This window comes from Pyrus communis, chromosome 5, assembly GCF_963583255.1.
Source record: "Pyrus communis chromosome 5, drPyrComm1.1, whole genome shotgun sequence".
Lineage (NCBI taxonomy): Eukaryota > Viridiplantae > Streptophyta > Magnoliopsida > Rosales > Rosaceae > Pyrus > Pyrus communis.
The window spans coordinates 3832341-3859490 of NC_084807.1; the positions used below are offsets into that span (position 1 = coordinate 3832341).

Consider the following 27150-nt stretch of genomic DNA (forward strand, 5'->3'; position numbering starts at 1 on the left):
ATCATTTAAATTGTGTATAATGCAAGTAGTGGATTCACTTTGGTCGATAAGACATTTGTGATGATAGTGCCTATAGATGCATAAAGTTGTTGGAGTGAATGCACCAGTCATATTAAAACATTTTAACAGCACCAAAAAACCAATTTAAAATAAATGTGACATTTATACTAAGGGGAGGAAGAGTTTCTAAACCAGGAACTAGTGGTTGAAGAAGAATGCCCCAAACACCAGGTTGAATGAAGGAATTGAAGACCATAAAAGAACATACACAAGTCATGAATTCTTATAGTTTAGACTTCCTTTTACAAAATGTACGGATAATCAACAAACTCTACAAATCTAGACTAGCTCTGACTCATCCCTTTACAAAATTTGAGGTAGGATCAAATTGTTGGGGCTTAAAAAGAGTTCACTACTTTGGAGATGTTTGTCTCACAAAGAATAATGTAATGTAGTGGAATTGATAGGCAAGAGAAAGAAAGAATACTCGAAGTTTTACACAAAATTTTTATTCACTCACAAACTTAGTACAAGAGGAAACACTTAAACACTCTTATAAGCTTTGTTGCGTCTTCTCACTTCTCACTTGGCACTCTCACTTCTCACTACTTGCTCTCTTGGTTGTTACATCACATAGCTTAGCACCTCACCTTTTTATACATAAGGTTTTCCAACTTTGGCATCGCTAAAACTTTCTAGCTAATGCTTAACAACCACACATTTTTACACTAGATCTTTCTACAAAAAGCCTTAGATATTTATGCATGCCTTCCACCAACTTGAACTTTGCTAGAACTCTTTAGCATGTGCATAGATCTTTCTTTGTATATGGGCCGGATCAATTGTCTTGGGCCAAGACAAGATTACAATTCAACACAAATTAGTATCATATATTTTCTACATCTTGCTTTACAAAAAATATAACAACATCTAATCTACATATATATTTCAAATCCAGATGACGATCTTCCTTCGTATTCAATCATCAATCTCACTGGTACAGAAACGCCACCACACCAGGTTGGGTATGCATGCTACCGAAGGTGGTCAGTTTATGCTCCTGTATATATGTATATAGCAAAAGAAATTCCAAGTCATGCAACAAAAACTTGAAAACGAAAAAAAGTTTAGACATCAACAATCACATAGTACATTTCTTGGTCTCAGGATGACATATCCGACTGAGATGATGATGCCTCGGTTTATATCTTCTGCGTACCCCTTCAGAATCGGCATAAACCTGGTTTCAACAAAAGAGAATAAATATACATTGATTTGATCCATAACAAAATACCAGTTTTCAGTTATATTTTTGTAAAAATGTTAATAAATTACAGATATGATCCGATGATTCAGATCCAGCGACCAAAACATCAGAAACAACAATAAATTAATGGAAATGAATGAAACCCTAAAACGATTAAGGGATGTTAGGTTAGGAAAATCACCTCTGGCAAATAGCCCTGGTAAATCATGGATGCGATCGGTTTGAGAATCATCATCAGGCTCTCTACACCATTAGGATCATCATCTTCATCCTCACCTTGGGCTTTGGCAGCCACGGCTGATCTCCAACCCATCAGAGATATTCTCTACCCTAAGACGCCGTGTGTTGTAAGAGCTATATCGTATAACTCGTGTTTGTTTGTCCACACACTGCTTCTTCACTCAATTTATAGGGGCAGTAGATGATTCCAGAAGGACACTATAGGGTTGGTAGGAATTTTGATATTATCTTACTCCAGATATTGCTCCACTCTTTATCCGACGAGTGTGAGCGTCTAGTTGTTCTAGTTTTCATTTTTATTTATTGTTGATTACATTTTTTTTATGATTTCAAAACCTAAAAATACGAAGGTAAAACAAAACAATGTGTTTTAAAAGAAGAAAATGTGTATTTGGATTGTTGTGTTAAATTATAAAAAAAAAAAAAAAAAAAAAAACCGACAACAAAGGGAAAAAAAAAAAAAAAGGATATCCAGATCATTAATGTAAATGAAACTCTCTATACATTCTTATGGACATATTTACGAATCTACGTTCTTTTAGTAAATTAAAAGAAAAAGAAAAAGTTAACGGTGAGATTACGTGCATGCATGGATATATAGATTTTTTTAGTAACTGAAAAAAGAAATAGTTAACAGTAGTATTACATTGACAGAAATGTGTGTTCTATCAAATTAATGAATGGACTACGTGCATGGTTAGTTATGTTTTTCTTTATTAAAACCCCATTAAAAGTCAAAACTTTTTTTCAAATACAAATATCAGAGATGTACATAATAACAATCATTTGGATATTGATGGATTAGTTGTTTTTCATAAACAAAAACAGAACTTACCATGCAAATACTTCTTTCATTAACTTATTAATAAGACGCATATATTCATGCACGTAATTGATCTCACCATTGACTTTTCCCCTTTGTTAACTTACGAAACGAATGTCCATATCCATGCACGTACGTAATCTCGCTCTTAAATTTTTCTTGATAAACTTACTTAAAGAATGTGCACATTTATGCATGTAGCCAAACTCATATCTTTTTCATTTGTATCATTTAAATTTTGGATAATGTAAGTGGTGGATTTGCTCTATAATGGATAGAGTATTCATTTTTAACTCACTGCGTTCTAGGTATAAACTCTCTTGCTCCTTCTAATTGAGATAAATTTAGTATAAATTAGCTTTCATGAAATCTCACAATGCCAAATGAGGTCTCTGATAGCTCAAGACCTTTATTTCAGTTAAGTCGTTTTGCTAGGATATGTATTTACCATTAACGATGGATAGTGCTTATAGATGCATAAAATTGTTGGAGTGAATAATTCACCACCACCATCATATTAAAACATTTTAACAAAGGAAAAAAGCTAATCTGCAACATAAATATATGATATTTATACTAAGAGGAGAAGAAGTTTTGAATCAGGAACGTAGTGGGTTGAACAAGAATACCCCAAACACTTCACTTTGGTTATAGTTGGAGGATTTTACATAAATAATTCAGAAGGTATTACAATTTATGTCTAATTGGACGAAATGCATAAAGGAATTGAAGACCATAAATAAACATACAGAAGTCTTGAATTCTTATGGTATGGACTTCCTTTTACAAAATGTATGGAGAATCAACAACTCTACATATCTAGACTACAGCTATGGCTCATCCCTTTACAAATTGTGAGGTAGGATCAAATTAGTGTCATATATTCTCTACATCCTGCTTTACAAGAACATCTAATCAACATATACATTTCAAATCCACATAGCAAAAGAAATTCCAAGTCATGCAAAAGAAAATTGAAAAGGAATAAAAACAAAGACATTAAGAATCACATCGTACATTTCCCAGGACTCTCTGCAAAGGCAGCACATCTTTTTGCCTTAAATCTGGATGACATATCCAACTGAGACGACGATGCCTCCTCAGTATATATTTTCTGCGTTCCCCTTCAGAATCGGCATGAACCTGGTTCAAAAGAAAATAAATATGCATATGCATCGATTCGATCCAGAACAAAATACCAGTTTTCAGTAATATATTTTCGTAATATTGTTAATTAGCTACATGATCTAAATAATGACCAAAAGATCGGAAACAACAATTAATTAATGGAAATGAATGAAACCCTAAAACAATTCCGGGCTGTTAGGTTAGGAAAATCACCTTTGGAAAATACCTATGGTAAATCATTGATGCAATCGAGTTGAGAACCATCACCAGGCTCTCTCTTCATCATCAGGATCCTCGTCTTCATCGTCGCCTTGGGCTTCGGCAGCCATGGTTGATCTCCTACTCTCAATCGAAACACGCCGTATATTTTGTAAGAGCTATACGCTAGAATAGGGGGTGGGAAATTTTGCCATAAACCGATTTATCGACCGAACTATACCGGTCGGTTCATAATAGTATGCTATAATTTTGGCATTTTTCATAATTTATAACGAACTGACAATTAATGGTAAGATTTTTTTAGATATATATATATATATATATATTTTTTTTTTTTTTTTTCTATTTAGATATTTTAGGTACTTTTGACATGCTTGACATGTGAAGAACTAGAAAAATGTAAGTATTGCTATATTTGTTCTGATTCTAATTATAGTACTTCAATCCAATGTTTATTGATATTTTTAATTTATTATTCAATATTACTTCTTATTCTAATCATACATTTTTTTATGTAACATTTGAATTGAATGAATTGATTCATGGAAGATTTCACATGCATTGGTTACTGCTACTTCAATGATGTTGCATTATCAAAACAACAAGTTATTTGTTTTGGGATTATAATAAAAGGATCTTATAACCAGAACCATACTTTTGAGTTTTGAGTTTTTTGTTTATGCATTAGTTGCTCCAATTGAATTTAGACAATTATATTAGTTAGACTTTTGAGTTTGTGAACTTATAACTATTTGGATTATGTTTGTTGAAATTGTTGTTGGCTTATTAAGTTTTGATTTGATTTTCATTTTAATTTGTTAAGTCATGATTATGTTGGCTTACAATTGAAAAATTGCAGCAACAACTTCTTTTTCTCTTTTATAATTTGTTGTTTACAGGTCGGTGCATGGTCTTAAGTTGTTTTTGTACCTTATTTGCAAACCATCGATTGTGCCATTTACCTACCGAACCAGCCAATAATTATGGCTGAACCGATTTTTGACAACCATAAGAAGACGGCTGGCTAATGGTAACTGATTTTTAGTACTTATATATATGTGGCTGGCAAATGCACAAGAAATTTGACACAATTTACCAACCGAACCCAACCCTACTACTAGAACTCATGTTTGTTTGTCCACACACACTGCGCCTTCATTCAATTTACAAGGGCATTGTTGGTAGGAAATTTGATTCCTCTCTCGCTCTAGATCTCGCTCCACTCTTTGTCTGACGAGTGTGAGGGTCTAGTTGTTCTTTCTACTTTTCATTTTTATTTATTTATTGTTGATTATTCGGTCATGACACTCTTCTTTATCACACTGCACAAATGAACGTCTCGTGACAGAACCACGATGGCTATATTCGCCATGGTGCTCAAATTGCATAAACGAGTTTACAAGTTCAGCTTCGGCGTTGAACAATTCTGCATCCTCAATCTCAATCCTTGCTTGGTTTTGTGCCATCTGCATTGTCATGATACACTTTCTTCTATCACCCATTGATGAGATATTGATGATTTTTAGGAAACAAAAACTCCTTGAAAGTTGAAAGATTGGTGAGTATAGAGGATGATTGAATATTGAAAGGTTGTGTGATCAACTAATATTGGACATATGTTTATATTAAGGATGATTGATGAAAGTTGAACGGTTGGTGAAAGTTGAAAGTTTGGTGTTAAACGGTTGGTGAATTGAAAGTTAGCCCATGGTTGAAAGATTGGTGACAGTTGAAGTCTTGCTTTATAGAAAATTTAGTGATTTTTCAATATTTATAGGAATTTAAATATTTTTAGATTAAAATGTTTATAAAATTAATTTACGATAGCCTACATATTTAAAAAAAAATTTAATTTGAGAAAAAAAAATAGTCTAAGTTCATTATTTAATAATCTCGGACTAAAATTTTAGACCAGAAGAGTTGAAACATAAAATTTATTTCTAAGTTAAAAGCTAAATTTTTCGAACTAAAAAATTTAACTTTTAGCTCAATCATTGAAGTTAATCTAAACATACTACGAGGCATGAAGAGCACGTTGGCCCGGAAGAAGTGTCTACTCTACCGGGTGTGATTGACAAGGTGACGTCCTCTCTTGCATTTAATACTTTACTTACCCACGCGAGGGTTAAGCACTGGCAAAACTTTAAGTCCTTGTAGTACATAAACATGGCGTCCCTTTGAAGCCAGTCAAATTTGGTTATCACATATGTAATTCAGTAAACATGCCATAAACTACTTGGAAAATGGCAAAACACATGGTCAACTAAAGCTACTTTATATTTTAGATAAAAATAATAAATAAGAAAATGATTGTGGCAAGATTAAATTTAAAAAAATCCGAGAATTCGAACCTAATCCAATCCAAGTAAATCCTAATGTAATTAAACCCAAACCTAAATAAACTTGATTAAAACCAAATCTGAACTTGAACTTAAATTGTAAAAGTTAGGATAGGATTGAGTTGATTTTCTAACCGCTCCCAACCCGCCAGAGTTGCACCCTAGTGGCAATGGGTTTGGTTCAGTGATGTTTGATATGGAGAGTTTTTGTGAAACAGTGAGTCTAAGACTAAGACTGTAAGCTGAAGCAAGGCAATGTCTGAAGTGGGAGATCCAGCCATTAAGCTCTTCGGGAGGATTATTCCGTTCCCACAACTTCAGATTCAAGATTTGTCCGCCGACAAAGAGTGTTTGGTTGCAGATACGGTACCAATCCAATCCACTCTCCAAGTCTCTCTGCTCTTTTCCTTTCTAACTGCTCCAAGAAACTCTTTCAATTTTGTAGAAATTCACATTGAACTAATTGCTTCGTTATCTTTTGAATTTGAGTAAGCTGTGTTCTTCCACTTGATATTTGTAATTGAAGTGTTAAATCAATGTTGCGAAATCTTACTGGATTTAGTTTACAAACAGATGGGGCAGTTTAATCTTATGCAGCTTCTCACTTATATGTATAATGTATAACAACTGAGAGGAGATTGGATGAGTTCCGAAGTTCGAATCCCCATCCCCGCTGAGAAAAACGAATTATAAAGCTCAACAGAAGATCTTGAAGCCACATTTTGTTATTGTTTGTCATTCGTTCGTTACCAATTTTCGAAATCGTAATTTGACAATGTGTGGATGATGTGAGGGACTTTATGTAGTTTCTAACTTGGTATAGTTGTGGCTGCACCTTCGTTTTCTTCCTATTGGCAGTTCATTTGTTTTTAGCTTTTTATTTCGATTGATAAAAATTGAACTTATAGCTCACCTTTGATGCCAAATTCCCTGTTCTACATGCTGTGAATTAATTATAAGCTACTGCTGCTGCAATTTGAGTGTCGTAACTCGTAAGCAATCAAAACTTTGAATTTTCAGGGTGAGTGTAGAGAAATGGAGGACCATTCTGTAGAAAAATCCTGCAAGCAAGATACATCTTCGGAACTAGATAATAGCAGAGAAAACAATCGCCAAGGTCTAGTCCAGGAGAATGAGGGTGAAGTTAATTGTGATCAAGGAGAAGACCAATGCGTGGATAGTGATACGAGTGGCATAGAAAAGTCTTTCAGAAAGCCAGACAAGGTTCTTCCTTGCCCTCGTTGCAACAGCTTAGAAACAAAGTTTTGCTATTTCAATAATTACAGTGTTTACCAACCGAGACACTTTTGCAAGAGCTGCCAAAGATATTGGACTGCCGGGGGAACCATAAGAAATGTTCCTCTAGGTACTAGGCGGCGCAAGAATAAGCATTCATCTTTGCAGTATCATCAGGTAGTGGGACAACCGAATGCAGTACCAGTCACCCAGGGAGGCACCCTTAACATTGTTGGCCAACAGCATCTATCACCTTGTGGACTTCCAGCCTCTCCAAATCCTGCCAATGGGATAAAGGAAGGCTTAAGTTCTGTCTCAGATGCGCTTTTAGTTGAATCTACAGAGACTGCCTCAAACCAGAAACACCAGATGAGAAATTCTGAGACTGGCTCTGCAGCTGACGGCGATGATGGTTCCTTATCAGCCACTGCTTCACAGCACATTGCGTGTCTGACAAAAGAAATGAAGCAGGATGGTCTGCCAGGATATGACAATGATTCTAATCATATGCATACTATGCAATATTTCCCTGCTCCTCAATGGGACAAGACTCCGAGTTGGGGCATAATGATGTTTGGATCTGAAAGCAGTAATCCTAATCCTTCTCATATAGGTCATCTGCCTATGGTTACAGTTCCTGGTTTTTGTACTCCCACTTTCGCTTTCCCATTTGTGCCTTCCTTGCACTGGGGTTACATGCCAAGCTGGGACTCCAGAAAATGGAATTCTCAGATGGTTGGATCTACTGGCAGCTTGTCACTTTCGTCTTTCTCTGGCAACAGCGGATGTTCGGGCAATAGCTCGCCAACCTTGGGAAAATATGCAAGAGATGCAAATGTACATGAAGATGTAATAACAAAACAGTGCCTTTGGGTACCCAAGACTTTGAGAATTGATGACCCAGAAGAGGCTGCAAAGAGTTCTATATGGTCTACCTTGCGTATCAAGCAGGATAAGAATGAACTTGTAGTTAGAGGTCGTATTTTTAAAGCTTTCAGAAAGAAATCGGATAATAAATCCCAAACATTAGATGCTGATCGGGTTTTACAGGCAAATCCAGCAGCTCTCTCTCGCTCTCAATCCTTCCAGGAGACCGCGTAAAGGCTCTCTTCAGTTCAACATGCAGAGTTTATGCATGAGGTTTGTCTACTAAAATCCTAATCCTTTTTGTTCGGTAAATTAGATTAGGGAGGGAATGCGTATTCATCCAAGTTTATTTTGTTTCGACAAGACCGTATAAGGGCTCTCATTCAGCTTGACATACACAGTTTAGAATGATATTCCAGACTTTGTTATTCAGTGTAGTAGGGAGGGAGGGAGGGAATGTGTATCATGAGTAGATTATATAAGCTTTGTTTGAGAAGGAATAAGGCAGAAGCTAGTTGAGAGAATTTCCGGCATTTTTGTATAACATTTGATGCTGAGATAGGTGCCAAATTCAGTTTGAGTTACACAAACCTTGAATTCTTAACATTCGATTTATAAAACTTAGTATCTGCATCTCAATTTGACCCGTGACCTCGCTGACAAATGAAACAAAATGATTCCACGGTGGGAGGACTCAGGAGTGAGAGTTGGTCGTCACTCCTCACCTGGTAGAAATAGTTGAGATCAGCATACCAACTCTTAATTTGTTTATTTTTCTTTGTTAAGAAATTTTGAATGTTGATTTCTCACATTTTATGTATTTTTCCGAGCACTATTAGCATGTATTCATATTGCAACTCGACATCAATGCTTCCCCTTGGTGCTGCTCCGTCGCACCAGTAACGGTAAGATTCTGCAGAAAATTCAGAACACAACAGTACAACCTTCCTTCAATCTGATTAGCATTTCTTCCTCTTTTTTCCTTTGACATGGTTCAAAATCAAGCATTCAAAGTATTCATGATCTGTTAAAATAAATAAAAGGGGCCGCTGTCGATGGGATCTCAGAGAAAGAGAAGAAATTACTTCACTCCTACTACCAGTGTCGGAGTCTTGAAAAAGGGATATACGTATATATAAACGTTTGATTTATTCAATCTGGTAGCCAATAGATAAAAAAGGATGTGTGAGAAGCTAAAAGAGATGTATGAAAATCACCTTCCTAAAAAAAAATCTCGACGGTATGAGGGGGAGTTTTATAAAATGATACACCAAATCAGGAGGGCATAGTAACATAATACTAGAAATAAAATAAAAAATTAAGGCCATATAGTGCTTATACATTTTCCATCTGGTATGGTACGTTACATAATACATAGAGTGTTCCCTAACTGATGGAAATATAGGAGGAGGAAGATGAAAGTCCGACTAGTTGGAGTTAGGGTGATGAAACGGGTGAACCTTGACTACTACTCCGACAGTCTTCTCTTGCTGATTCCTGAACCTGCGCTGCAAACTGCAAATTCCAAAGAATGTCTTCAACTGAAGGCCTATCAGCTGCATCATTCGTAAGACACCTCACGCATATCTCCATCATTGTCTTCAGCGATTTGTCCGAGCATTCCTTGTGCACTGCTGCATCCACAATGCTCCTCCGAGCTGTGTCATCAATCGTCAAACTTACTCGTACCTGCGTAAGAAACAACCAAAAGCAAATTGCTGGTTTAGCTGGAGAAAGCAATGTTTCACTTGTGTCGGCGATGAAATTAACTGGAAAAAGTTCGAGAGTGAAAGGAAAGAACAATTTGATTTAAAAGAAAACACTCACAAGGTCTTTCAAAACACCAACTTCATTTGGGAACATGATAGGTCTCCCCAGAATCATTTCTAGCAAGATTACTCCAATGTCATAAACGTCGTTCTTACACTCATGGTTAACCCTGCAAATGACAGTAATTAACAAAATCATCCGTATGTGTGTGATTGTGTGAAAGGGTAACCAGGTCAGGCAATGCTGATGAAATACACAAAATAAAAAAGCTTCTAAGGATTTCATGAGAGAGAGAGAGAGACTGAAACAATTCATTAGAAGAGGCGGCCTTATTAATGCATATCAGTGAAGCTAGAGGGAAATTCAAGGATGAGAACTTCGTTTAGAATGGTGTCGTCGTTCCTAATGATGATCAGCAACCGAACCAGACAGGCACTTATATGATGATTAACAGGAAGGCCAAGCTCGTACGCGTTTAAAGTTGAAAGAGCATTCATTTGGAATAGAGAGTGCAGCTAATATTGATTTCTGTATAATTTTGGTAAGTAGACATGCTATTACCTAGTATGAATGCTTCCTTTTGGTGCTGGAGAAGAAACTGCAGTCCCCACCTGACGGATTAAAAAGCAAAAGTTAACTCGGAGGACAATGTCGAGGGGGATTTTAACTCACCAAAGTTGTAATTATAGTAGGCCTTACCGTTCCCCTGTTGTTTTCAGCTAAAAGAGGTAGGTTATAACTGCTTATTTTCACATGAAGATCGTGATCCAACAAGACATTTGTTATCTTGAGATTATTTGATTTTACACCAGGAACAATCCCTGTATGCAGAAACTGAACACCCTTTGCAACTCCAATTGCAGCTACTATTCTCTGCGCCCAAGTAAATTTTCGTTCTGGAGGTCCTTCTGCCAAACAAGCGTTAACGTGTGAGTATCCAATTTCTCCAAATATAAAGATGTTACGAAGAGAAGTAATCGAAGAAGACGAAGAAATAAGTGAAGCGTAACGGATGACTCTCCACTGCTATATATGCGTGCAATGTTGAGCAATTTAATAGGTTTCACCTAGAAACCTTCTCCTAAAAGATACGAAAGATAATGATAACATATCGTTCAGCATTTCATGCATTTGATATTACAGAGTACTTCAATCTTTCTTTTTCTTGGTTTCACAAGAATTATGTAGCGTACGGGATATCATCTGATTCTGAAAGAACTTTCTACGAATAGAAGAAGAATGATTCAGAGTAACGCACGTTCTTTATACCTTCATGGAAAATGCTATTAACTGAAAATGCAACCATTAATCCTGGTTAGCAGGATAATTACATGAAAAGTAACTTTACCAGAGATGAAGCCTCTTAGCGTTCCATTTGGAACAAACTCGAATACAAGAAATATTCTACTGACGCCCGAATCATCAGGATTGTACTCCAAGCAATGTCCAAGAGCGCTAACCAAATGGCTATGTCTCAGTTTCGAAACCAGCTCAAGGAGGTGTGTATAGACGTGTGTAGCCTGCCTCTTTCTCATCTTCAAGCCTTTGATAGCAACAAGTGTTCCGTCGGGGAGCTTCCCTCTATACATCTGGCGCTATTGTTACCGAAAAACACAAATTTTAGAGTGAGAAATTTGCATTTAACTAGATCATAAAGACTAAGAAATATTCATATCATTGTCGCCAGGACAATTAATTAACTACAAGAAAGCGATTGTACAATTCGAAGGTTTATGCATTAGTGCATTTCAATAATAGACTTCCAATGAACTACTGCAAATTACAAATTGAGAGAACATTTTATCGATGTCACGAAATTATGTTGAATACCTGCCCATGTGCACCTTCGCCAAGTAATGTTGAATCATCAAAGTCGTTGGTAGCTTCCTTGAGCTCCTCCAAAGCAAACGTTCGATAAGCAGGAAGGCTAGCTCCCAGCTTCATTGTTTCTGATATATATTCTGCAAATAAAGGATTCTCAATTTCTCATACCGACAACTAAAGGGACAGAAATTTCGAACTTACTTGCATCCGAGAGTAGCTTGGCTGTGTTGACTGTTGAAGCTGAATCTCTAATCAACCTTGTTCGGGGACTTTTAACAGGCTGTTCGCCGTGCAATAACCTCTTAACAGCCATGAAAGCCAGAAGAACAACTGCAGCAGCACCCACAATTCCTCCCACGGCACTTGATGCAACGATTTGTTTATTATCATGACGCCTCTTGATTTTTCGGTCACCGGAAGGCGGTAACTCCACAGCCAGAGCTTCATTGTGGCACAAGTTAGAAGGCTGCTGCTGATCTACATTCGTCAAACAATTCCCGGAATACAGAACAACAGCCCTGTTGTTCTTCGAACCCCGGTTTTTGAGGCAAGTGGGCAAGTCCCCTGCCAAAAGATTTGATGACAAATTCACAAAAGCAAGCTCAGCATTGCAAGATATGTTCTTGGAGAGCACGCCGGTGAATTTATTTCCGGCGATGTCAAGATAATTGATGGATGGCAGCGACAGCCACGACGGCGAAAAAGGCCCCACGAATTCATTGAGTGAAATGTCAAGCTTCTGGAGCTGAAAACCGCCTTGGAATCCGGTTTGGATTCCGACGCGAAACGTGTTGTTTCGGAGCACGAGGGTTACCAGCTTGTTGTTGTAAGGCAAGCTTGGAAAATGAGGCCCAAAAGAGTTGGCTTCCAAATCAAGAAGTTGCATGTTTGTGAGGGCTGTGAGGTCGGGAACTTGGCCGGACATGAAGTTGTGGGAGAGAGAGAGGACTCTGAGGGTTTGCAGAGAGGCCAGAGAACTCGGGAGAGGGCCGTTGAGGAGGTTGTGGTTCAAACTGAGAACGGCCAACGACGGAAGCGAACCCAACGACGCCGGGAGTCGGCCGGTGAAGTTGTTGCGATCGAGGATGAGAGTCTGGAGGTTGACGAGCGACGAAATGTGGGGAGGAATGGCGCCGCTGAGGTAGTTGGAGTTGAGGTTGAGAATCTCGAGGGAAGATAAACGGGCGATGGAGGGAGGGAGTGGCCCCCAGAGTTGGAGTGAAACGAGAGAGAGGACTTTGAGGGTTGGGAAGGCGGCGGCGAGAGCGGAGAACAGAGAGTTGGTTGAGAAGTCCAGCGGCAGCGGAGGGAAGGCGGCTCCAGCTCCGCCGCCAGAAATGTGGAGCTGGGTGACGTTGCCTTGGTAGCAATAGAGAGTGAGGGAAGGAGTTGGTTCAATGCTGCACAGAGAGTGTGTGTCAGTGGAATTGAATCGGGCTAGAGGTGGTGGGTGGTTGAGCAGCTGCTGGATTTTCAGAAGGCTCTCGGACTCTGACTGAGTAGCAGCTGAGTGGTGGACGGAGAGGAGGGAAAATGTCAACAGAAGAAGAAGAAGAAGAAGATGTGAGTTCGCCATTGTTACAGTTTACAACAACTGAGAGGTTGAGTGAGTTGCAGAAACCCAAAAGGCTCCACTTCTACAAAATCTTCCTTCTTCAACTATTCAAACTTGAGTTAAGAGGCGACAACGTTTGCATGTACTTGAAACCTCCGCTTGAACCAATTTACCTAAATCTTGTTTTCTAAGCAATTAATCAAAGCCCTGCATGGAATCTTCATCATGCTACCTAGGAGTAGATCAATAATAATAATTTGTCATTTAATATTATGATTTAATGATATTCCTCTTCACTTGTAACTAAGAGGCCTTAAGATCGATTTTCGCCAAAGACGAATTTGAACTACATAATATCGTTTGTTCAAAAATAATAAATAATAATTTTGAAAAACTTGACGGTAGCAATTTTTTTTTCGACAATATTGTATTGAGTGATACGAAAATAATTAATTAAAATTTTGTAGTTGAAAAAATTAAATCTAACAACTAAAAAACTATTAAAATTACAAAGAGTAATCGTAAAATTTGTAATGGTGCATGGAAGTTGTGAAACTTTTTTTAAACATCACCTATTTCATTAAAAGAAACTAACAAGGAAAGTAGCGGACTATGACTTCAATAATACTTAACGCTCAATATTACATATGTTTTAACCGTCAAGTTTAATTTTTATAAGTATTAAGTATTTTTATTTTTAAACTTAATAATTTATTTTTCATATTCTGGATACCAATAATAAAAGTTGTGACCCACGAGGCAAGAGCCAAAGCAAAAGAGATTATTGTGTTCCAAAAAAAAAAAAAAAAAAAAAGGCAAAAGAGATTGTACGAAACATATAAATCCTGTGTGTAAGCGTGTACACATATAAATCCTGTGTGTAAGTGTGTAACTGTCAGATCTGCATTTGTCTTTTTAGGATTTAGATCATCTCCTAATCTTCTTGTTAGGGATCCCGATAATCAATACATAGTAACCGTTTATCAAAGATCATGCGGTTGTAATTGAATGCTTTTTTATATTTTTTAAAAAGTAAAACAATTTGTTTTGCATGAAAAATATATAAAAATAAATAAAAAATTATAACCGCACGATATTTGATGAGCGATTTACTATGCATTGATCCCTAGAATCTCCAAAGAAAGGATCCAAAGACTATCTAAATCCTCTTTTTACATCACAAACTGACACATCATTCCATTACCAAAAGGATACTTTGGACTGTTGTGGTTGAGTTTTTTATCTTCTTATCCTTACCATTTTACAACAGTCGTATGTAAAATTGAGTGATAAGAAAAAATTTGCTAAAATTAAACAACTTGAGATGTAGCATTACAGCAAAGACCCTTTTTCTTTCATCATTAAATTTCAATTTTCGCACAAACTAAACAAAACAAAAACTAGAGAGAAAAATTAGGTTTCACTTAATTGTCCCATTTTTTTCTTTAATAGTTTAGGAATACTGAATAGTTCAAAAAATTAACGACGAAAATTGAATCTAAGAAATCAAACGATAAAAATTGTTTTAAATTCAAATTACTTGGTGGACTCAACTACCAAAGACATCCACATATTTGTCATCTCTAATGAGAGAGATGTTCGAAATAACTTGTTAAGCAATGAATGAGAGAGATGTTCACTTTTTTTTTTTTTTTTTTTTTATATTATTAATTTCACATAGGATGCACTTTTTGAAGTACTATTTGTTGTGGGATGAACACCGTTTGAGGATCGCGCAGAAAGTGACACATGTGCATTGCAGTGGGCTGTCAACTTCTGATTTCTATGTCTCTGTCGTTCACGGAATTCTCATTCTGCTCTCCTATAGTAGTAAACAGAAAATACACCATTTATCAACTCTAAAACATCACAAATGAAAGAAAAAAGATAAATGGAGAAAAAGATAAGCAAAACGAGAAAAGATGTTATAATTTTATCTTGGAGAATAAACCTTTTTTTTATATACTACATAAAAGCCACATATGCCACTTAGTAGTACGATTTAGTGATATTTCTTTTTACTTGTAAATAAGAAGTCTTATGTTCGATTCTCGTCAAGGACGAATTTGAATTACATTATTGCTAGCATGATGTGAGGCTTAACCGACACTCCCCTTTCACTCTTCCACCCCCTTAGTGTAGGTATCTATAAATTTAAAATTGGTGTAGCAGTTTTTGTTTGAATTTAAGCCTCATAATGGATTAGCGATAATGTGATTCAAATTAGTTTTTAGCGAGAATTAAATTTAAAACATCTCATTTACAGGTGAAGATGAATCTCATATTTGAATGTTAGATGTAACTAATTTAATCTCCCTAACTATAATAAAACAGAAAAAGCAATACATGGTCCAAGACCTCCAACCTAAGAGTGATATGATGCCAAATGGCATCATCTTGATTGGACACATGTCAGTTGTTTGTACCAGATTAGTTGAGTTGTTGGGTTTGTTTGCTTAATTAGTTGTATTAGTTAAGATAAATAAGGGTTGAATGATGAATGGGTTGTCGTTGTATGGTTGTTAATCAGTCATAGACTATTTACTGTACACTGAATGAAAGTTGAAGCGTGAGTTCCTATCATATAGCTCATAATCTAAAACAATTCAGTTACAAGCAAATAAAAATTGGAGTTAACTTCCCTGCTGAACATTTCAGCAGGAATTCCTGCTTACATCCAATCCCGGATGGACACGTGTCCAAATTTTGATTTTTTTAATCAAAACTTGAACATGTGTCCACTCATGATTGGTTGTAAGCAGGACCTCCTGCTGAAATTTCAACAGCGAAGTCTTGTTCATAAAAGTATCACTGAACTATTGATGAGTGGCTTTTTAAAAAATAAATTTTACAAGAAAAACCGTTGTCAATAATGAGTTTGGAGTCTCCTTCAATACATACTTGTCGAAAACCCTAGAGGATCACGTGGAGCAAGTGCTTTAAGGGAAATCGTATTCTCACCAATATTACAAGTCTCAACAACAATGGGGAGCCAGAGAATTTTGAGCCATAACGACAGATCCACCAAAATTAATCTTCGAGTAAATTTTCAGCAAGAGGTTTCATGCTATAATAATAATAACGCAAGGGTTATAACAAAAAGAATAAGTGATTTTCAAGCTCACCTTTCTCGTCCGCTTATGCAATTTTTTCCACGTAGTTTGTTGATTGAATGAAAAAAAGAGAGATTCAACAGACCAAAACAAACGAAATGATGTAAGAAAAATGGAACTGTGATAACCACTGAAAAAAATTAGTACCTAATGTCGATATATAGTTCAAATCAGTCATTTTCTAGATAGCAAATCGACGTAAAAGTGGTTATTCTAGTGGCCAAATGCAAACAAACAAACATTTTTGTTTGTTATCCAGACAATCTCACATCTTACAGTCACGGGTGACCCTATCAATATTCAGTGCACGATTTAATTATAATTACAGGGGCTGCAGCCAAATCTAAAGAATGATTTTGATGCCAAAAATTGTGAAGCTTTTCTGTCCCTAGTGATTGAATCAATACATCCACCCACTTACACTTTTAACACACCCCTGCTCTGTCTTAAAAGCAAAAAAGACATTTGGAAATAGGCTAAATTGGATTAATAGTCTCGTGGTAATAGGGTAATCGGAAAATAGCTTCTGTGGTGAAAAAATTCGGATTTAAACCCTCGAGAAGAAGTCTGTTAGGATTCAAGCCCAAAAAGTCTGAATTTTTTCACCACGGACTTCACCACAGGGGTTATCTTTTGATTACCTCTATCACTACGGGAACCATTAATCCACTTTAGCCATGGAAATATTCCAAGACAAACCCCCAAAAGAATGTTTTATTTCTGTAACACAAGAAAAGAATAAAAGCAGAGGTGTTTTAACATGTAGTACAGAGCAGCCATCTCTTTCCAAACAAGTTTTGTAGGTTTCCCTTGCTCAACTCAACCACCTGCATAAACAAAATCTCATTCACTAGAGGTTTAAACCAAGACTCACAACAATCAGTATAAAACGTCCAAGTTTATGCACAGTAGAGGACCTGACCTCTGCTAAATATTTGCGACCAGCTCAACTATATACCACCCGTAAGAATCGTGCTAAACACAAAAAGACATAAGAAAATTTTACGTACTTGTTCACGCTAATTGTAATTTTTATCGCTTCTCGGTTCACAATCACGACGCTAATGAACTTTCTACTAGTCGTTTTCATCTATTATGAGCTGCTGGTGCAAACAGTGTGTTATGATAAACACCAATTAGTTCTCCTTCATTCAATTAATTAACCCAAACTATTAGCTCAGCTGAAACTACAAAACAGTAGTAATAAACAACATCAAAATTCCATGTGTTCATTCCCTCAGAAATCTAACGAACCTAAAAACTGGAAATTGAATTATAAACTCAATTGGAAAGAAAAATATTCTGCTTTCAGTTTAGACCAAGACATTAAAAATAAAAAACAGATGCCGGTTTCAAACTTTTACCTGGTAACAGAACCGGCAATACTTGCATAACTAGTGACCTGTATTACCAATCCAGTGGCCTGTATGTTTTGCCCCCAGTACTCTGTTTATCTAGCACTCCACCTCAGTACGTCCATTAAAAAGCCAAATGTGACTTGTTCGTGAAAGTACATAAATGAATACCAAATGTTTATTTTATTATACCATATGTGACGTCCTCTAATTTATTAAACCAAATGTTTATTTTATTTTTGTAAAAGGCTAAATAAATGGAATGAAAAAGCTCAAATTTAATTTTGTGACTCAAACTCTTGAAGAGAAAACAAGACGTTAAAAACCAAGGTTCTAAAAGACGCTAGACGCTAGGCACTAGTCGGGTGATGGGTTAGGGCCTTGCACCTAGGCTGCTAGGCGGGTGCCTAGGTGGACTACGCGGATTTATGTAAATTTATTATATTTCTTGTAAATAAGTGTCAGTTTATACTTAAAATAAAAACAATTTCATCATAAACTACAAAATAGAATGACATATATTTTATGAAGTATTGGTACATCGTGAAAACATAGAGAATAAGCATATAATGTGTGTTCGTTTAAGTTTACAATAAGTCTCTTACAATTTATTGAAAAAAATAAAATGCAAAATGAAAGTTATCTATTTTTTGTCTAAGTGAGTTGCAACCTAGGCAGGTGCCTAAGCGGGTCTGGGCAGGCTAGACGGTCTAGGCGGGCGCCTCAACAGATCTAGGCGCCATTTCTTAATTTTCAAACATCTAGGCATTAATCGGGAAGGTGGCCAGCCGCCTAACGCCTAGGCGGGGCCTGGACGGCACAAGGCGGGGATTTTTACAACAGTGTTAAAAACACATTATGGCAGGAGAAAATGGGGGTGAGGGGAACAAAGGACCCCAGATGCAAGACTACTTGCTCTTGACAACTTGAGCTACAAAAGCTCATCATTAATATTCGTTAGTAAAGATTGATCATTCTATTAAAACTAGCATAATACTTGAAGCAGCAAGAGATTTCCAATGTCGCAATCATTTTAATGAATTTTGTGATCACATACATTGAAACTGGACATCCAGAAGGAACAATAAACTGTGTAGTTTAGCTCATGTGAACACTTAAAACAAAGTAAAGGCCATTTTGTTTTTCTCAAAAGTAATAAACAAATTTTAAAAGTTGAGCAACCAATAAACTGATCTGCTTACAACCGAGAAATTCACATATCATCCCATCCCTTGAACCCAACAAAAGCAATCGCTTTTAAAACCCCCACCCTGCTGTGGCCAAGAGGTCCAAAGAAGAATAAAGGATATCAACAGCACAAGGAACAGAAAACTAACCAGATACCAGGTTAGCCCAAAACCAAAGGAAACAGAAACATCCAGATGAAACAATGCAACTTTTGCATGTCGCAAAAGAAATAACCCCCAACTTAACACTGATAAAGTATAAAACCAGAATATCTAGGCCTACAAGTTTCGAGTGGTCATTGAGTTATAAACAGCTTTGGAATATCAACCAAAGGATGAAAACTTATCAGTGATCACGTACAATTTAGAAAAGAAAAAAAACTTATGTGCATGGCTTCACGTGTAAAGGGTTATGGTATGTTATGTTTGTGATATATTCAACAGACAAGAGTAGCAATGGAAGGTTGTTGTATCAGAAGAGAAAATTTACGTGCCTGATATAAACAGCATTGAACATGTGTGATTCTTGTTACTTTAGAAAGCCGACACATTCTCTCTGCACCAACTCGTTTGAAACACAAACGATACTGGATGACGGAGAGCAAATATACACCTTGATGTACTGTTGAAACTCAACCCAGTGTGCTAATCTATGAAATTTCTTCTAGAAGATATGGACAGACAATATCTTTGTACGTTTGCCAATCAGGAATTACTCCCTTAGTCACCATGTAGTCATGCAATGCAACGACTTCTTCCGGGCTGCAATTCTTGTTCAAATTGGTAATGAGAGTGGTGAATGTTACAAAATCCGGAACCATGCCTCTTGAAATCATTACCTTCATTAGTCCCTTTGCTTGTTGAATACACCCAAACTTGCACAAAAAGTTGATCAATATATTGTAGGTGACTATATCGAATGAAATTCCACCCTCTTCCATTTCCTGAAGCAAAACAAATGCCTGATCAATCATCCCGCTGATGAAATACCCATTTATCATCGAATTATAGGTTACAATGTCGAGAACATCCATCCTCTGTAACGAATCCATCAAAAGTTTTGCAACATCCACTGATGCCTCTTTGCATAACCCATTTATAACAGAATTGTATATCACCAAATTAGGTTTTTTCTTCCCCTCGATCAGTTTTTCATAAATCTGAACAGCACTTCCTATGCTCCCTTCTTTGCAGTGCCCATCAATCAAAGTGCCATAGGTGACAGTGTCAGGAAGTAAACCACGAACAAACATGCTGCCCATCAATTGCTTGGCCGCTCTCAAATTGTTGCTTTTGCACATATAATCGATCAGGATATTGTGGGAGAAAACATCCTTGACGAGATTCTTCTCAAGGATGTGGTTATGAAATCTAATTGCTTCCGTCAGAAGCCCACTTCTAGAGAGCCCCTTGATGAGGATTGAGTAGGTGAACTGATCAGGGAATATATGCCTATCAATCATGTCAGACAATAAGGAAAGAGCTTCCTCAGTATCTCCTTCTATGTCAAGCCGATGGATAATTGAATTGTAAACAACAGGATTAGGGGTTAAACCCCCTTCCACCATTTCATCTCACAATTGAAGTGCCACCTCCAAAGTCCCCTGTTTTGCATACCCATCTACTAGAGTTGCATAAGTCCTCAAATTGGCCTCAACACCTGCCTCGGTCATTTCACCACGAATTTCTTATGCAACCGATAAACCACCAATTTTGCAAAAACCGTTAATGATACAGTTGTAAGTAACTGAATTGGGCGTAACACAGTCCTCCGACATTACCCCATCTTTCTCAAAACCTTCAAGGCAAGTTCCATATCACCCATCCTGCATGCTCCATCTATAATCATGTTAAAAGTAACAACACTAGGCCAAATTCCACTCTTCAACATCCGATAATATCCCGACATTGCTTCTAATAACTTGCACTCCTTACAAAGAGCATACATAACCAAATTGAAAGTATTAACATTTTCAACATAACCATATGAAAGCATTTCCTTATACATCTTCCAAAACCTATCAATCTCATTCAACTTAATCACATGGTTAAGAAAGTTATTCCAAGCGTGAATCGAAACCCAGTAACCATCCAATCTCAGCTTTTTAATCACCTCATAAGCACCATCCGTGGCCCCGAGCCGAGTACAAGCCCTCACAAGTGCATCAAACACTACAGGGCTTAAACAACCACAACCTTCATCATAGCTAGTAACCAACCCTTCCAAAACAACCAATGGGGGCAAACCCTCTTCCCCCATTAGACTCTCCATAAGAGACAGGGCATCATCGTACCTCCTAGAATTGATCAAAACATGAATTAAAGTACAAGAAGAATCCAAAAATTAAGGACAACAACTCTGGTTCGTACGAACCCAGTTGTAAAACTCTAAAGCCAACTGCGGCGAGTTCCGAAACTCGCGAACAACACGGCTGACTAATGAACTGGTTAGAGTGGGGATATCTGGTCCAAGAACTTCCATCTTCTCTGTCGAAGATTAACACAGATTGCTTTGAAGACAATGTTGTCGGAGGTTGGGGGTGAGAATTGCTTACTCGCGCGAAGACCGCGGCAAATAAGACGAGTTGTTTTGTGGGGAGAGAAGAAGCTTGGAACCCAGTTCATCAAATACCACCGCAGTTTCTGGAACAAACATTCGAACCCCAAATCCAATGCATCGTTACGCTTCACTGAGATACTGCGACAAATGGCGAAGGGCCACAGAGCTTCTACTTCTACGGGGAAAAACACCTAGATGTTGCTCACTCTTGGGCATTCCGCAGTAGTCCAAATAAGAGTGCAACTTGGGTCGGTTCAAGACGAACCAGAGGAGTTTGGTGCCGTACGAACAGGTTGAACTGACCCGCCATCCAAATCTCAAAGTTCAACGGACCTACAAAATAGAAGGGGTAAATATCACTACCCAAAAGTTTTGGTTTTCAACATTTAGTAAATCAAGTTTTTTTTCGTTCCAAAGTCATACTTAAAGTGTTAATTTTGGAACAGTCTTATATATCTGTTAGTCAAACTGTTAAGTTTCCCGTTAACTGATGACGTGACGTCCATATGGACAATGACTAGATGCCACGTGTCATTAAGGGATCCACGTGAAAATTAAAATTTCAAAAAAAAAAAAAATTGTCCTCTTCTACTTCCCCCGTTTCTTCTTCTTCTTCTCCTAACACAAAAAGCCACGATCTCACTTTCTCCTTCTTCGCCGGCGCCGTTCCCCTCCCAGCTTTCTCTCGAACCCTCCCATCCACTCTAGCGACCAACCCCTCTTTCTTTTCTCACTTTCTGCTCATCCTTTGCACTCGCCACCAGCGCCGGCACCATCGGCTTGAGTTCGAGCTTGCCCATCAGATCGTACGACGGGCTCCTCCAAGCTATTGAGATGCCAAGGGGGTCGAAGAGGACGCCGAATTAGTCCCTATCTCTGTCTTGGGCGTCGACGAATTGAACGGTGAGGTTGTCGTCGTCGGAATTATTTTGGGTGAGGAAAAAACGAAGGTGGTTGGTGAAAAGGTAGGGGTGGTGGTCGTCGAGGAAGAGGAAGGGTTTCTCGAAAGGGTTTCGCGACTTGAACAACGTTGTACGATCTGTAGTTAAATTTGGGGATTATTACAAATTATTGAAATTAGGAGATGAATTGATGTGGTTAAGAAAATACAAATGATGGTTTTAGGGGAGGGCAGGGCGAGCGGCTAGAGTGGGCACAATGCAAATTAGGGTTTGGTGGGTTGGATGGGTGGAGTCGAAGATGGAGGGGGAAGGGTGGATGTATGACGAGTCAAAGATGAAAGGAGAGGAAGGTTTGGTGGGTTGGTGCAGAGGAGAGAATGGAGGGTAAGTGAGGAAGAAGACGTTAGGGGAGGTTGAAGAGGATCAAAATTTTGTTTTTTGTTTTTTTTTTTTTTTTTAATTTTCACGTGGACTCTTAATAGCACGTGGCGCCCATTCATTGTCCACATGGGAGCCACATCATCAGTTAACGGGAGACTTAACGGTTTGACTAACGGATGTATGAGACTGTCCCAAAATTAACATTTTAAGTATGACTCTAGGACTAAAAAAACTTGATGTATCAAATGTTGAAAATTACGAAACATGATAGTAGTAAACTGATATTTACCCAAATAAAAAACACCGTTAACTTATTAACGGATACCCATAAAAAGAAAAATCATTCCCACATAAGGTTTGGATTCATTTTTTTTTCTAATCTTGTGATAAAAAGATTCATTCTCTTCATAAAAAATAGAAAGTAGAATCAATAAAGATTTCTTTTTTGATGGGTGTCCGTCAAAAGGCCTTTGCTTTCTAAGTAAGAAATAATAGTTTATAAGAGATACTCGAAAATCACCGTCTCAACCTCCGTCTGTGGATTGAAGTTAGCTGAAAAACACAGTCGTGAAAAAGGATAGGTGGGCAACTGTTACAGTTTTGAATTTTAAAATTTGTTCTCGCGCATAAGCCCGAGTGAAAATTCATCAACTTTAATTTGGAATTTGAAGCTCCAATTTTTTCAAAGCCTCCTTAACCTTAAGGACTGAAATCTTGTAGAAGATTTTCCTTTTTTTTTTTACAGGAAAAAAGTTTAAATTATAGGGAATAGGAGCACTTAAAATAAGGGCAAAATTAGATAAAAGTGCTTCAATTCTACATCTTATTAATTAAACATTTGTGGGTTTTCAACTTTTTATAAAAACGCTTTGTATTTTGATTAAGGTGCTTCCATCTTTATCCATGTAATTTTTTAATTTCCAACTCATCATTTTAAGTAAATTTTAAAGAAAAAAAAAATGAAAATAAGAATTATTTATATTGAAACTGATCAGATCTAAAATCCCTAAATTCTTAGAAAGAAAATAAGTTTGAAATTTTTGATTGAGTCATTATCCCAATAATTAATTGTTAAGAATTTGATATAATTAATTTTCAGAACAAAGTTTTAATATGCAAAATTCTTTTTTTTTAAGGGTCATAACGTACTACTAGATTGTACATACCAAAGTTAAGTTAACACATTGTACCAATATCATGGTACATACTAAAACAAGAATAACATAACGTACCAAAATTAATAATCTGTAATGTACCAAAATATTAATACATACCAAAACTAAGATTATATAATGTATCAATTATGTACCAAGTTATTGGTTCGTTATGTTTAATACATATGGGCATTCATATATCATGTCCATAATGTACCAAGTTATTGGTACATTATATTTAATAGGATGTTAGTTGTATTTTTAGAATACGTAAGAAGAAAAAACTCAAAAGAAAAAATAAAAAAAATAAAAAGATAAATTGGAATAAAGAAGGATCAGTACCGCGCGGGTGCACAACCATCATCCAGTCAATGAACCACGTCATCAGTAACGTGAGAGTTACACTTCAATTTATTTATCCATTTTTTTGCTTTTTTCCGCTAAACCCAAGCATATCATGGTGTCACATGCTTGTTTGTGGTTTAAAAAATATCGTGCTTTTGTAAGGAATGTTATGCTTTGGGCATACACACTTGTTCGTGCCTTCCCTTCATTGTGCCTTTACAGGCAGTTGTACATTTTTATGAAGCTTAGACGAAAACAAGCACGACATGACAAAGGCAAGGCTCATATAAACATGTCATGCCAAAGCTTGGAAAAAGGCATGAGAAAGGCAAGGCACGAAGAAATGTTACTATTCACCGTTCCGGAAAAATTATAAGTGACACTACTATTCACTTAATAGTGTACTTGTAAGCGTTCACGTACTATTCATTCAAAACCCTAAAATCTTGCTTGGTGAGCGCATGTAAAGAGAGGCTGCTGTTGCACGTAAAACGAGGCAAGTTATATTCATCCGGCCAAGTTTGTCAATGCACTTGTTTCAACGAAACTGTCATCGGTAATTTTGTCAGGCATATACTATTTGCCTATAAAAATTTAAAATTCGTCGAGCAAACATTTAAGCAACAATTTTGCTGACCAATTTTGCCCAACAAAATCTTTTCGTCTGGAAATGTTTTTTTTAGTGATATAATATAATGTGAAACAATATAATTAAATAAACAATACAAATAATTAACCTATTCTTTTGAAAGTAAGGGTCTCAATAGTATCTCAACGTTATTGACAAAAAAAAAATAAAAAAAATGATCTGACCACGATGACATTTCATCATCTTACATTTCAAGCTTCGTTCGCTACAACATTACAGTTAAAATCAAGGGTTAGCTCTTGATAAGGTCGTACGTCCTTCTTAGCAAACAACATCATGTGTGGCATTCTCGGGTCTCCATGATCAAAGAGGACGCGTTGGACATACAGATTAGGCGACGGACTGTGATTCACAAATCTCCCCACATTTCCGCGCTTCGCGGCATCAATGGCCAACCTGCTACTCTTTTCCCCTCCCGATGATGATAACAACATAAGAGGAAAACAGAAAGGCTGCTGCTTCTGCTCCTGCCCCTGCTCACAAGCGTCTCGAAAACCATTGTTGTTATACTCAAGTACTACTACTTCTCCGACGTACTCACAAACAAAATTATCTCTTGGAATCCACGCGAGCGACCTAACACCCCATGCTTTTGATCTAGTCTTGAACACTTCAAGTTTAAACGCGGAACATCCTCCCCGTTGGCTCACTCTATTTTTGCATGAAGAAGAGCACTTACACGCTGCGCCACACTCATAGACAATACAGGAGCTCCTATTCGTCCTACGTCCCTTGTCATTGTATGGAAAAACCCCCTTGTTCTTCATTACACAAGGACATGGCTTAGATTCGGAGCATCCATCTTTGCAATCGCACCCTGTCTGTTTGGTCGCGGCGCTCTTGAGGAAATCTGGATAAATGGTATCGGATATGTAATTGAAAGATGGAGGACTCTCATCACTGTCTACTTTATTGACTGCGCGAATAGGCGTCTTCTCTTTCCCTTGAGAGATGTCATTTTTGCAAAGGATGGTAGTAGCAGGCCTCTTCATCAACTTGTTCGAGACTTTGCTATGCGGGATGGCAAATTTTTGTTGGCCCGGCTCTCTTCTCAGCAAAAACACATAAACAAGTTTGCCAAATTTCGCTCTTTTTTGCCAACAACCTGTTACCTTGTAGAGACCATCGTAAAAATAAGCAGTGCTGCTGGCCGATAAGCATTTAAAGCAACGAACTACCCTAACATGACTTTTTGCTTCCATGCTATTCCTTAGTGCAAGATTTCCACGTTCAAGTTTTTGATCCTCGAGTCGTTTTTCTGAATCTGTAACGCCAGGATTTCCACCTTCGCCTGAGTAGATCAAGGTATCCGGAGATTCTACACTGTCGTTGTCATACCGGGCAGAGTTAACGATGCTTGTGGCATAGATTTTCCCATTGCTGTTCTTGATATAATCAATACCCTTGCGGAACTGGCAATGAAGGCCAACGACAGTTAGTGCAGCCCTGTTCTGAAAGTCGTCACCAACTCTAATCCCTGGAATTCGTCCGATTCGTTTCTTCATCATAAAAAATCTTTTCCCTTGCCTTCGAAGACGCATCGCTGCTTCAATGTCAGGCCTGCTCCAGCAAGTTTTCTTCTCCCATTTAACATCGCGTTCTTTCAAGATCTGAGTCAGTGTGTCTCGATATGCCTGCAAGGCCTCCTCCACGTTGGTACGACTTGTTCCATCTCTATCGGCGTCAGCTCTCGGCTTCTTGGGGGGAAAACGGTTGGCTGCTTGCTTCTCAAGTATTTTCACTATAGCCATAGTTGAGTTTTTATTCTTGCACCAAATGATAGGGAATTGCAGGAACACCTGCATGAAATTTTGAAATTAATACAAAGTAGTTAGAACAGGCCATATACACATTAGCCAACTACTACGACAACTAATGACTGATCCAGAAATATTACTTCGATAAGTCATGGTGTAAAGTTCAATTTAAAAAAAAAAAAAAAAAAAAAATTAACAATGAGATATTAATATAAACAACTACACTATCACTCAACCAATGGTTATTAAAACCAAATACAAGAATGATCATTGAGGAATATTTATTTGGTCCCACAATTCCAAAATTGATTAATGTTGTCTCTGAATTTTAGCATAGCACATCAATTTGGTCATTCTGTTTGGACTTGTGAGTTCCATATATATGTTCACTACATTAGCACACTAACATAATAATTAACCGAATCCAAAATGAAGGACCAAATTGATGTGCAATAGTCAAGTTCAGAGACGACATTGAT

General features: G+C 37.3%; 3 protein-coding genes and 1 pseudogene across 3 annotated transcripts; 1 reads left to right on the forward strand and 3 right to left on the reverse strand.

Moving 5' to 3' along the window:
* Positions 1–6145: 6145 nt before the first annotated feature.
* LOC137733138 (cyclic dof factor 1-like) lies at positions 6146–8546 on the forward strand. The gene is made up of 2 exons (XM_068472298.1): positions 6146–6382; positions 7037–8546. The coding sequence occupies exons 1-2, from the start codon at positions 6272–6274 to the stop codon at positions 8351–8353; spliced, it is 1428 nt and encodes a 475-aa protein (XP_068328399.1). The 5' UTR covers positions 6146–6271; the 3' UTR covers positions 8354–8546.
* A 769-nt stretch (positions 8547–9315) lies between these two features.
* LOC137734866 (probable inactive leucine-rich repeat receptor-like protein kinase At3g03770) lies at positions 9316–13484 on the reverse strand. Its single transcript, XM_068474176.1, has 7 exons — positions 11915–13484; positions 11720–11850; positions 11238–11484; positions 10589–10797; positions 10451–10500; positions 9947–10058; positions 9316–9808 (listed from the first exon to the last, which is right to left on the reverse strand). The coding sequence occupies exons 1-7, from the start codon at positions 13287–13289 to the stop codon at positions 9557–9559; spliced, it is 2376 nt and encodes a 791-aa protein (XP_068330277.1). The 5' UTR covers positions 13290–13484; the 3' UTR covers positions 9316–9556.
* A 6071-nt stretch (positions 13485–19555) lies between these two features.
* Positions 19556–21548, reverse strand: LOC137733471 (pentatricopeptide repeat-containing protein At1g11710, mitochondrial-like; annotated as a pseudogene).
* Positions 21549–25105: 3557 nt separating this feature from the next.
* On the reverse strand, positions 25106–26824 carry LOC137733588 (histone-lysine N-methyltransferase, H3 lysine-9 specific SUVH5-like). The gene is made up of 2 exons (XM_068472723.1): positions 26795–26824; positions 25106–26713 (listed from the first exon to the last, which is right to left on the reverse strand). Exons 1-2 carry the CDS (start codon positions 26822–26824, stop codon positions 25106–25108), a joined length of 1638 nt encoding a protein of 545 aa, XP_068328824.1.
* Positions 26825–27150: the final 326 nt, after the last annotated feature.

Excerpts from the sequence above, each read along its gene's own strand:
- LOC137733138 (XM_068472298.1), top strand. The coding sequence starts at position 6,272 with ATGTCTGAAGTGGGAGATCCAGCCATTAAGCTCTTCGGGAGGATTATT. Across the intron at positions 6,383-7,036 it reads AGTGTTTGGTTGCAGATACG|GGTGAGTGTAGAGAAATGGA; the intron begins GTACCAATCCAA and ends TTGAATTTTCAG.
- LOC137733588 (XM_068472723.1), bottom strand. The coding sequence starts at position 26,824 with ATGACTTATCGAAGTAATATTTCTGGATCA. Across the intron at positions 26,714-26,794 it reads GAAGTAATATTTCTGGATCA|GTGTTCCTGCAATTCCCTAT; the intron begins GTCATTAGTTGT and ends AATTTCATGCAG.
- LOC137734866 (XM_068474176.1), bottom strand. The coding sequence starts at position 13,289 with ATGGCGAACTCACATCTTCTTCTTCTTCTTCTTCTGTTGACATTTTCC. Across the intron at positions 10,501-10,588 it reads CTGAAAACAACAGGGGAACG|GTGGGGACTGCAGTTTCTTC; the intron begins GTAAGGCCTACT and ends TTAATCCGTCAG. Across the intron at positions 10,059-10,450 it reads AAAGGAAGCATTCATACTAG|GGTTAACCATGAGTGTAAGA; the intron begins GTAATAGCATGT and ends TGTCATTTGCAG.